This window comes from Heloderma suspectum, chromosome 4 (genome assembly GCF_057233095.1).
Source record: "Heloderma suspectum isolate Gila_16-S chromosome 4, 16-S_ref, whole genome shotgun sequence".
Lineage (NCBI taxonomy): Eukaryota > Metazoa > Chordata > Lepidosauria > Squamata > Helodermatidae > Heloderma > Heloderma suspectum.
In genome coordinates this window covers 100,110,950-100,123,267 of record NC_139461.1, presented here as the reverse complement: position 1 = coordinate 100,123,267, position 12,318 = coordinate 100,110,950, and the positions used below count along the sequence as shown (strand labels likewise).

Sequence of the window (12,318 nt, the reverse complement as noted above, 5' to 3'; positions counted from 1 at the left end):
ACCTTAGCCTTTTTCAAAATCTTCCTCGTTACTGAGAGTGCTAAAGAGTGCCGCAGAGTTGGAGGATCAACCTGCTCAGCAGAACTTAAGGGACAAGTAGATGACAGCTTTGACAAAGAGATAGCAGGCACTGTCTTCTCCTTTATGTGAGAGTTGGCTGAATTTTTTGGACCTGTAGCCAACAAAGCCCTTTTCCGCAGCTCTGCTTTGAGCCTGTCAGATCTGTTCTTCCTTTCCTGTTTGGTGAATGACTGGCACAAAGAACAAGCATCAGGTAAATGGCCCTCACTCTAGCAAAAAAGGCAAAGAGAATGAGGGTCAGTGGGGGGGGGGCACTTACTCCCACGTTTGACACATTTACAGAATGGGGTCATTGTGGCCATAAGAAGACTGCAGCTACAATAGACAACAAACAGACAAACAAACAGACCATTAAAGGTATGAAGACAATTAGGAAAGACTAAAACAGAGATAAAGCTAACAAGGACCTCAGCATCAGTGTAAAAACACTGACAAAAAGTTCTTCACACACGGAGGAATCTCCCGAAGAGGCTACCGCTAGGCGGTCGAAGGAGAACTGAGGGAATGGGTGGGAACCTGCTGGGACCTGCACAGTGGACGGTGGAGAAGGGTTCCCGTCAAAACGTTCTGTAGCTTTAGAAGTTTCCTGAATGAGGCTCAGCACAGGTGAAGAGCCCGTACGTGTGATGTACAGATACCATGAAGAAAAACTTTCTTTTAATAAATTACATATTTGGGACAAAGGGACAAGTACTTACAATTACTACTTACCCGTGTAAAGGTACCTTCAAAGCTGTGAATATCCATTTGTGGCTTCTGAGCATAAACATATGCATTGATTGAAAAAAGATCCTAGAATAGATAATTTTGAAATATCTATGTAGCTTAATAATACCAACATCTTAAACAATAAGGACAAGATTCTTTCCTACAGTTGCTCTATATCAATTTGCAGCACTCCAGGTGTTTTGGTCTACAACTCCCATGATCCCTAGCCACCGTAGCCAATGGTGAGGAATCATGAGAGTTGTAAGCCAAAACACCTGGAGGGCTACAAGTTGCCTATCCCTGTTTCTCTCCCTCCCTCCATCTCACAGTGCATGTGCAGAATCAGTATACCATGACATTACAGGGAATGGGAAGTGTCCACACCTCCCATTCCCCATTCAAATCTTTCTCTCTAGGTACTAGGAGTTACTCAAGATTATGCAAAAGGATCATGTGTTGAGTATTGTTATTTGTGCTAAAATCAATAATTTACTTATATGAACTGTTTAGGTATAGATATTTACAAAGAAACTGTCAGCAGCATTCACAACTAGAACATCAATCCCTATCACGCCTTTACATTTTTACTTTCACAGAAGCACGGATTTTAATTCTGATCAAGCATAAGTGACATAAAACTTGATAATGCATAAATGACATCAATGGATAAATGACATCAAAATCTAAGAGACAGCCTGAAGATGCTCACTGTTGCAAGACCTAGTCCAGCTCTATTTTCTCAACTCAAGTACAAGATATATGAAAACCACATTAGGTATGTTTTTTTGTTCCTTCTTCAACATACTTGCTAGCAGGCGCTAGATCCTGGTCAATATTTTGAGGTGAAAACTAGCAATTCATACAGGCATATGCCTTTAGTACCTATCATAGTGCAATACCGGAGAAAAATAATACATTCGTACTCAAATACAAAATGTTCATGAGATGAAATTTGGAGTTCACCACTTCACCATAGTTTCTCATTTTCTCTGATGTCGTCTATGGAACTTTCTCTTGCTAACTTAGATGCAGTGGTCTCTCTTTGACCTTCATCAGTTCCGAAGTTATTTAGTTAAATTTACTGCCTCAATATCACCAAGGGCTCTTGCCATTTCTACACTGGGAAGTGCATCTCAACACCTCCCTTTAGTTTGTTGAACTTTATGTAGCAATCCCTGTACTGTGAGCTTTCATCTTATACTTATTTGTGGAAGATGTTGAGTATTTTTTACACCAAGATATTTTATTCTTGATAGTTTTTTATTGAATGTTCTACTTTTAGAGTTTAGTTAACTCACAAACAGTGGGTCTATTCAATGTTCTCCTCTCCTTATAAACAATACAGAAGACTGACTCCCAACATGGTTGCACGCTCACTATGTAAATGGCCATCTGCATTTATAATCACTCCAATCCAACAAGTAGTAATGTGCACATGGGAGTAGATTTCAATACACTGAGGTCCCCTCTGCATGTGAAGGGTTATCAGGAACTAGAAGTACAGTAGGAGCATTGATCTAAAGATCTACAATTGTGTTGGTAGAGCCCCTTGCCCCTTTTGTAGATGGGATGTCTCAAGGGCAGACAATGCCTGCCTACCCATGGATCATCTATTCATTCAGTTTAGCAAGTTTCACAAGCTATGCTCAGGGCATGTGCATGATTATCTCAAAGTGTCAGGAACAGAAACGAAGCACTAGTTAACACATATATCAGGAAGAACTGTCGGGGTAAAGGTAATAATGACAGCTATATAAACACAATTGGTAGTATACGGTATATACGTATACAGTTCTATATACATAATTTTAAGGAAAGCAAACAAAAGTATCTAACATAATCAACAAGTAGTTTTAGTTTCCATTTAGTTTTAAAAGAATGCAACTCTAACCATATCTTCTACATCACATTCTGCTGAATTATTTATGTTTGCTCATCCAACGATTTTATTCATATTTTAAGAGTGCAAATCAGATTTCAACATCTTCCATTACAAATTATCTGTTTTTATGCTAAATCATCAACCGTTTATTGTAAGCTTTCACACAAACTTCCATTCAGTGCATTCTTGTTCTTCTAAGTTAGTTTTCATCAGCCTCTTGAGAAATAATTCATATGAAACTAATACACATGTGGTGTCCTATATCTTCATCATTCACTTCTTCTCAATCTGTTATCACCTACAATTTAGATAATCCAGGCTATTATGTGCTTTATTGTGCTCAGAAAAATAAGAGTCTCAATACAGCAGAAAACTAATACCACACACATACTTTTAATACAATAAAACTATTAATGAAGTGAGCCAAGCACGAAAATTCTCTTCCTTTACAGACTCCCATGCTTTGCAGAAATTGTTAAGCTGTGAGTAAACTAGATCACTTTTAAACTTGCTCTGTCCTCTGAAAAAGCATAGCCACTACATGAAAAATGTCTCATAAGCAAAGAAAGTAGTTTATATATCGGGGTGGGGGGGAGATCAGAATTACTCAGCATGTTCATGACAAACCTCAAAATTATTGCAAATTATATTTGAAGTAATCAAATTAGTGAATAATTGCCCTATATTTATACCTTTGTCACAAAGGGTTGTGACAAAGAGAAATGCCATTTCTCTTTAATCTATGATTAGAACTAAAATGTGTATAATTTTGTTGAGTCTCAGGCATTGCCATCTATATTTGTACGTAAGAGGAAGTTAAACATCTGAATTTTCAATGGTAGGTTAAAAGTATAGGGAACTGGCAATACATCATATTAGAAAAATATAACATTTTAAAAAATTATAAAGAGATTGTTTAGCTGAGCATCTCCCTTTTACTTATATGCAAGAATTTTGGAAGTATGCATCTAATTATTTGCATAAGTCATGAAACAGAAAAATGATGGTACAATAATGACAATGTTTTTCTCTACAGTTCACAGTAATAATGTAGAAATCACTCTGGAATTATCAATATTGTAGAAAAACCTCCTCTATTAGGTCAAGGGCAACATTTGTTCACCTTACTTAAAGATCATTAAAATACATTCTTAATCATAACATGCAGTTCATTACAAATAAAATTGCCTTTGGTTCAATAAAACTAATTAAATGTAAATGGTATTGTTTACTGCTTTATGGATCTTTTGATATAAATCAGCAAGTCACCATTTACTGAAAATTACAGTGACCTCATTGCTGCTAATAAATTTACTTGATCACTTAAGCTAGAGAAGACTATCCCAGAATATGCATAGTGCAGGAAGACACTATGCCACATATGACTATGAAACCAAGAAACCTAACCTGGGTGTTACAGTTCTTACAGCTCAGCCATCATTAAATGACTTGCTGAAATTTTAATTCTCTGATCACATTAAGTGGTTTGGGAAGACAACAAAATCTGTACCGATCATCTTTGGTGGTGTCATCTGTTCTTTAAGAAAGCTCTAAAGGTTTGCCATTTTATTTATTCTGGGTGTCATTGTGGATAAGGTTACAGTCCTACGCTGATGATGGAACTGACAGCCCATGACAACACAAGATACAATCCTTTACATCAGATAACTACAGAAATCAAAATGAATGACAGTTATGGACAGTGTATGTTAACTACATGACCAAATTGCTTAGTCTGCATCTATGGAAGCACCATTTCTTTTCTTTTAAACACTACTTCATGTATTAAGTGGAATGCATTTTTCCAGACTCTAGGATCCAAGGCTGGATGCCCCTTTAACTCCATCTTTTTCTGCTTGAGTCATGACTTTAGCACAATGCCTTCTACCTTGTTCAAACCACATTTTTTAAAGCAAAAGAAGATTTTTACTTAATTTATCTCTGCTATAATTTATGGGTAAGCTTATATGTTGTTCTAGAGGTCAGGGCTAAATCCTGGCTAGTGGCATTAAAAATATAACTGAGTCTTGCTTCAAATTAAATTCTGCTGCCAACACTGTGGGTTAAAGACTGCACGGAAGCCATATTCTCTAAGTTGGAAAACCTTCTTATTAATCCCGGTGGTATGATGACTTCTCAGGGGAGAGGGAATAGCACTCCACTCAAGCTCAGAATCATGGGTCAGCATTTGGAATTAGTTTCCAACTGTCCCCCAAAGGCTAGGTCACTGGAACTGTTGGGGCACAGGAGTAATCAAGATTACTTGGTTAGCCAAATTGTAGACAGGACACTTGTATGCCCAAAGTTCTCTGAATTATGTGCCCTTGCTCGCCATTTCAGGGGGTGGAGCAAGAAGACAGTAGGCTTCAACTGCATCTCTCTCTCATCTCTCATTCTTGACTTCAACGTAAGAGGATAGATACCTTGATGACAAAAACCAACCACTTCATCTCCCCAAATGGCATAATGATAAACCATTGAATCATGGCATTTAAACTGTAAATCCTAATCTCTTTTAGCAATTTGGAGTTATTTTTAATTGTCAATCATAATTTTAAGCATTTAAAAATGTCTCAACATTCAAATCTGAAATCATTAATTCATCTTTACAGCATTACTCATTTCTCTAAAACCAAATCTTTTATTTCCTGCAACTTGAAAAAGAACCTGGTAGCCGACCTCTGAATGTGGTAAGATCAGATCTTGTATGGGAAAGCTATATTGACTGCAATGATAAAAATGGCAAGAAGAAGGCTAAGCATGAAGCATCTCCTCAGCCATTTTAGCAGCAGCCCAGCAGGTGGCATTCAAGAATTACTGTAAAACAGAAATCAGCCCATCCTAAGTAAGCACACTTCATTTCCTTATTACATGCTAAACATGTAAAATGATAACGATTTGTGGAAGGCGTCATAGATTATTAAATATAAATGTCTCATACAAACTTTTGTCATAACTATAACTTCCAAAGATTGTGTAGCATTCAACATAATAGGGTTTAATTATAAATACACAATTTGGGAGTTTTTAGTTAACATGGTTTCCAAAAAACTTGACTCAGCTGCCTTTCTCATCATTCAGTTATTTGGTATGTTATGGCAGGAGCGGGGAATGTGTGGCCCTCTGGATATTGTTGGACTGCAACTCCCATCAGCCCTAGCCAGGATAGCCAATGGTGAGGAATGATGAGAGTTGCAGCCCAACAACATCTGGAGGGTCACACATCCCCTATCCCTGCCTTATGGGATGGTGTTCAAAAGACAGTGCAGGACACTGCATGTTATCTCTGCCACAGTCACAATGTACTATGCAAAACAGAAACAAAAAATACAGTGCTGCAGAACCCATGATTTCTAGCAACATGCAGTTCTCTCTTGCTCCATTCTGTCACACTGACTCCCTTCTAAAGGTCAGTTCATATATCTTGGTGATGCCCAGGCAAATCACCTTGGGGTGCACATATCTTATGCTGTTGTTGCAGGAAGGCTTTTATCGTACAGAACTGAGTGTTATGTAAACAGATCCTTCCAAAGGGGTACTGTAAACATGGCTCCCACAGCAATAGCAGCAGCTCAAGAAAGTGCTTCTGTTTAAGTCCAACATCTTTTGGGGAGTGCAAAATCTGTTAAATGGTCCTTTGAATTCAAGTCATTGTATAGATTTCATTCATACTATAGCTACCTGTTTGTTTAAAAGTATTGCTTTCATATTCAGGGCCTAAATTATTAAACAGCATGCATGTTAAACAAATAGTGAGCCTCATTATAGCTATAAATTACTGCATTTATTTCAGGAAAATCCAATACATAGCCTATACATTTCTGAAGTTTAAGTGGCAATATCATTATTTCAAAATGCATGAAAAATAAGAATTCTTAAAACAGCAAATACATTACACTTGACAAAATATCATCCAGTATTCAAACTATATTCTTAGTATAATACTTAGTGGAGCTTACTCCCTAGTAACTGTGGGAGTAGGATTTCACCCTTCAAGCTGAACTCTTTATGTATACAGGTGGATGGAGAAGACCATAGTTTATTTTTTATGAAGGCACATCTGGATGACTGCAGCCATCAGGCCAGAGAAGGTAAATAAGAATGTTTTAAGTAGTCTTCTAAAGCCATATCTAATTGGAATTAGTTACGTCAGTTCCTTTCTCCATTCCCTCTTTCATTTAGAAAATGTTCCAGCTTTATCTTCAACATCCTGTATTTCAGGACCAGCACACACAATCCAAAGAGCTATCTTAGGTATACCCAAGGGCTTGAATATGTCTAGTGGAATTTCAGGTTTTTTCTTCTTTGAATAGCAATCTCCCCCATTGCACCTCAAAACCTCTTTGAAACTTCCTCCAGTTTCAAAATTGGTTAGCCATGGAGCATGGGCCAACTAAGCAATCCAAAGCCCCTGGATATAAGCAAGAACTTGCAGAGTTCTTTGTATCCTGGCTTATTTAAAATATTTATAGCCTGCTCACCCTATGTATGAGGTGGTTTACAATCATAATTATGAACAGCCAGTGTGTGTGTGTGTGTGTGTGTGTGTGTGTGTGTGTATAGATAGATAGATAGATAGATAGATAGAACAAGCTAGTAAAAAAATTCAGGTACATCAGCAATTAAATATTTATTCTATATTTTCCTTTTGGAAGAACATTTTTGGTTCACTATGTAAGAGTGTCTAATACACTGATAATATTAAAACAATAATTACTATGTTTCTTTAACCACAACCTAAACAATTTAACAGTCCATTTATTTTTTGACATCTATACGCCGCCCACTAAGAAAAGATCCCAGGGTAGCTTACAATAAAAGAGAACCAATACATCAAAGGTAAAACCATAACATCTAAATACAGCATAAAAACCAGCTGCAGATGACAAATATAGTAAAGCTCACAGCACCACTTAAAAATATAACAACATCCACAGATCACTAAAAAAAGTTTAAATGCCTGGGAGAATAAAAAACGGTGCCAGGTGACTGGAAAATAAAAAGTGATGCCCAAAAGACCAAAGCGCAGGTGCCAGGTGAGCCTCTCTGGGGAGGACATTCCATAACCAGGGTGCCATCACCGTAAAGGCGCTAGGAGCCACATGTCTGACCTCATTTGGCAGGGGCACCCAGAGAAAGACCTCTGAAGATGATCTTAGGGATTGGGTAGGCATATATGGGAAGAGGTGATTCTTTAAGAAACCTGGGCCTAAACTGATTAGGGCTTTAAGGTTAAAACCAGCATTTTTATTGGGCCCAGTAACCCAGGCATATTGTTACAGAAAGTATCATCAATGAGACTTAGCAGTCCCTAGGAGATGCTGTTACTACAACTGATAGGTCATTGATTTCAGTAGTCATAAGCCAACTTAATATTTTCTGATTGCAACTGTACTTACTCCTTATGGATGTTATTTTATACATGATACAATTTTGTGATCAGGAATTAATGAACACAACTGCTCCAAAACACGTAACTGCATAAGGTACAATGAAATAAGTGAAATGTATAGCTACAATGCTTACCCCTAAAGCTGGCAATCTCTGTGTGCAACTAACAGCAACTTTTAGTTTCCAGTCTGTTTCACCATCTAGCTGATCAGTTCGGATAAAACATGAACCTTAAAATTGCAAAAGAAACAAAAACATGACAGATGTTTTATATGCCATTAAAATGGAAACAGGCATACAGCTATGGAAGCTTCGTTACTGAAAGGTTTTACACCAACACTTTAAATTGCAGTAAGCACAGGGAGACAAACAGGAAGATTCCTGCAGACATGGTTCAAGAGCCAAAGATATGTCTGTGCAAAGTTTTTCTTTAGTTTTTCTTTAACAGTTTGCCCCCAACTAAACCTCAAAATGGCATTTTAGACTTTACCAGTTTCATTTTTAGGGTTCCCCAAATTTTGACTGGTCTTTGTAGCTAGGAAAATATTGTGGCTGCAACTGACTCTGCTCCTCCTTCAACTTAGCTATGCTCTGACTGAAAGAAAAAAAAAGTTTGGCCGCTTTGGAGGCCTTCCAACGATCAGCATTGACCGAAGAACTGAATCCTCACCAGGCTCAGAAGATTGGAGAACTTGGGCCTATAGTAGTGCTGGGCTTCATGTTTCACTGGTTCTTGTACTGCTAAAGCTCAGGACAACTTCAGGGACAAGCCCCTTTTCTACTCTTGAGGCTCAGGAGAAAACCAGGTGCTTTCAGCTATAGTCATAGTAGGCTTCAGAGACTCTTGAGTCACTGCGTTCAGAGTCCAGTGTGACGACAGTGTTGAGCCTCCTGGTCTTTTTTGTCAGCTTAGGAGAAAGACAGAGGCAACAGATCTGTTGCACAATCATCTAGTAGCCAACTTATCCTGGAAAATTATTGGCAATAGACTGAAAAAAATGCTCACTGGCAAATCCCTTTCCCCAAATCTTTTCCTTTTATATGGCTTGAATCTTTTTACATTGCCAAGTAAATGCTTACCTGTAACCTGTTTTAATTGGCAATGTATCAGAAAGACTGGATTATGGGACAAAAGGACTGTTGGTAATGCTTTGTTTTGTTGTCCTCTTTCTTCGTTGTTGGACGCAACACCCTTTTCTTTTCTTTAGTCTCAGTTCAAACTAAAGCTCCACAGCAGCACCTGGAACATAGGTTTAACCCTGCTCTTTGTTGAAACAAAGCTTTCCTTTCCAGATGGACAAAGTTTAATTTGCTTGGCATTTAATGGAAGAGGGAGTCAACCCTTTCCTACCTGGCCCATTCCCTCATTGACCAACAAAGACAAATTTAGAAATGGTATTTTGAGGAAAGTGATTGGCCAAATACCAGTCAGAATGTTTTATTTGGGTGCCTAACTCCGGATGAATTAGGTGTCACAATCAAAGTATGTGGCCCCTGTTGTACACAATCTAGCTAAATCCAATTGTTATTCATTAATGCCTGCTAAGGGAGCTAACTGCCTGAAATGACACAGTTGAGACAGAAGGCATCTGAAATTATATCTGACCCAAAGGTGGAATCTTCATACAGTACTCTGTCAGAAGAACTTACAATTGGCTCAACATCTATACCGTACTTGCTCAATAACTTCATTATTCTATAAAGCATGAAGGAAACAAACCTCAATTTGTAAACACTTTTATAAACACTGTATCTCAAACATATATATTATAAACATATATTTTTCAGTCTCAAAACAAGTATTTGCTAAAAGATGGACTCAAGTATGAAAAAAAGAATTAACTACTTCTAGAAAACCCAAAATATATACAGTAAGCATTTTTCCAGACAGTTAGTGAAACTGAAAACACTGTAAATAAGCATAAGACAACATGAGAATGCCATGCTTCCACAGTACAGTCTAATCAACAGTCTATTTTCCATCATACTTTCCCTACACAAGACATTTCATGGTTCTCTTTACCCTTCCTGTCAATGGCTGCTCTCATTCATCAATTTCATTTAGAATTATACTATAGATCAATGCGGTTCAAGACCAGTGTGGCTCCTGTGAATGGTTGACTGCACATATATTCATTTAATAGAGCTCACACTATGACATGTATTGGCCAGCTGCATTTCCTCTCCACTTCAGCAGTTAATTTCATCAATAACTTATCTCATAGTCCGTTTCCCTTTTATCCAGAAAAAGAGACTGCTTTGTGCCAAGTCAGCTTTCAATAGTGATCACTACAGCAAAACCTAAACAATAAAACGTCCCCCTAGCCAGGCATTTTGAAATACTTCTTTAGCACTATCAGCAAGCGTTTTCAATGTACACCAAGACATACAAATTCTGAAGTTTGTATAATGAAGTTTTAAAAGTATAAAAATTAAATGGGCAACGAGGACCAGATGAGAAATAACTTGCAACTAACTGCAATTATTTTGAATACTTTGCTACCTCTAATTAAAGGGCTGATTCCAGATTTAGCTATATCTAGAGTCAACCCCCTCAGTGCTGGCCCCCCATCTGTGGAACAAGCTCCCTGATGAGGTCCACCTGGTGCCAACAATATTATCTTTTCGGCACTAGGTTAAGACCTATCTCTTTTCCCAGGCATTTGGCAGCACATGATGAGTTTTAATCGGTCTTGGATGTGTCTTTAGTTATGACTGACAGTTCAAAGTTGTTTTTAGTTATATGTTGTTTGTGTATATTGTCTATGTGCTTTCATGTAAATGGCTTTTAAACTTTTTATATTGTATTTGATGTTTTAACTTCTGTAAACTGCCCAGAGAGCTTTGGCGGTATAGAAATGTAATAAATAAGTAATAATAATAACTCATTGAAATCAATGAGATCGGTTAGTCGTGACTACCTTAAGTCCTGCTGAAGCTTGTGATTTATTTCCACAGCTGTGGAAAACCCCAGTTTCTTAGATTTAGAAAAGAGAGTTAAGGGCACAATCCTATGGGGATAGTCAGCCAACTTCGAACTCAGAGGCAGCCGACTATCCAATGCAGGGTGGGTGGAGCACGGAGGGGATCTTCTCTGTGCTCCAGCCGCCTTGCATTTGCAGCTGGACAGCCAATTTTGGCTGTCTAGCTTGGGACGTCAGAGCGGGAGGGGGGTGGCCAGATGGCGCCAAGGAAGCATCATAACAATGCTTCTGTGATCTCCTCTCCTCCCCTGGGAACGCCCCCTTTTCAACTGCTCCACACTGCACTTGCGAGCATGGAGATGGGGAAGAACCATGCTGCCTACGAAGCAGCAGGGGAGGGGTGGGGAGTGAGGTTTCCGGGAACTGAGCCTAGAGCCCTGGCTCCAAGTTCGGTTCCCAGAAACCAAAAAATCCTGGCCATCTAGACACTTTCTATCAGCCATAGGATTGCTCGCTCCAACAATTAAGTTTGGATGTTCACTTATCACCATGTTTCTAATCTTTTTGTGTTTTTGGAAAAACATGGTTGCAGTTCCACAGAAGCCTCTCCTTGCTGGTTCCCCTTTACAAATTCTAACTGACCAAACTGGCTTTTGCCAAAACTGGTTTATATTTACAACAACCTCCACACAGCTTTACGGAGGAAGCTTCATAACTCTTCTCTTTCATGCCACTTTCATTTGAGCCAGAATTTGCTATAACCCAGGTCAGAATTGTTTTTATTGCCAAGGTTCAGCCCAAGAATATGTGAATGGCCTCTGTACATTAGTAAAGTTTTATTTATCTGGTTAGTTATATTTTTATAATGCCCAACTGGAAAATGCTCTCATGGCAGTTTACTTTAAAAAATACTTTAAAAAATTCATCAAGTAATAATGAACTGATTTACATAGTTCATGTAAATTATACATAAATGACTGGATACTTCTATTTTCTCTTAAGGTAGCCCCAGCTTCTTCAGCCAATACAAAGAAGTAACCACAGTTCACACTTTTCTCCATGAAAGCCTAAGGACAAGCAAAAGAACCCCCTCCAAAGGCAAAAAAACAGCAGCTCAATCCTATGTATGTTTAGTCAGAAATAAATTCCATTTTGTTTAATGGGATTTACTCCCATGTAAATGAGAATAGGATTGCAGCCTATTATGCTAATTTAAGGAGTTGTGACTGGCAAAAAGGATACAAACAGTAGAGTTCTTCGTAAAACAGGAAGCTTCTGGCATTTAAGTACTGCCTTGATAATTGATGAGAGTTCAATCAGCACAGAACTGAG

General features: G+C 38.2%; 1 protein-coding gene across 4 annotated transcripts in view; it reads right to left on the bottom strand.

Annotated features, from left to right (window-relative positions):
• ATP9B (ATPase phospholipid transporting 9B) overlaps positions 1–12,318 on the bottom strand; it is a 200,942-nt gene that overhangs the window by 117,035 nt on the left and 71,589 nt on the right. For all 4 annotated transcript variants that reach the window (XM_084850042.1, XM_084850044.1, XM_084850040.1 and 1 more), the window contains 2 exons: positions 8,198–8,292; positions 793–873 (listed from right to left, as the gene is read on the bottom strand). In XM_084850042.1, the coding sequence (XP_084706168.1) occupies positions 793–873; positions 8,198–8,292 (176 nt within the window). The remainder of the gene's footprint in view (positions 1–792; positions 874–8,197; positions 8,293–12,318) is intronic.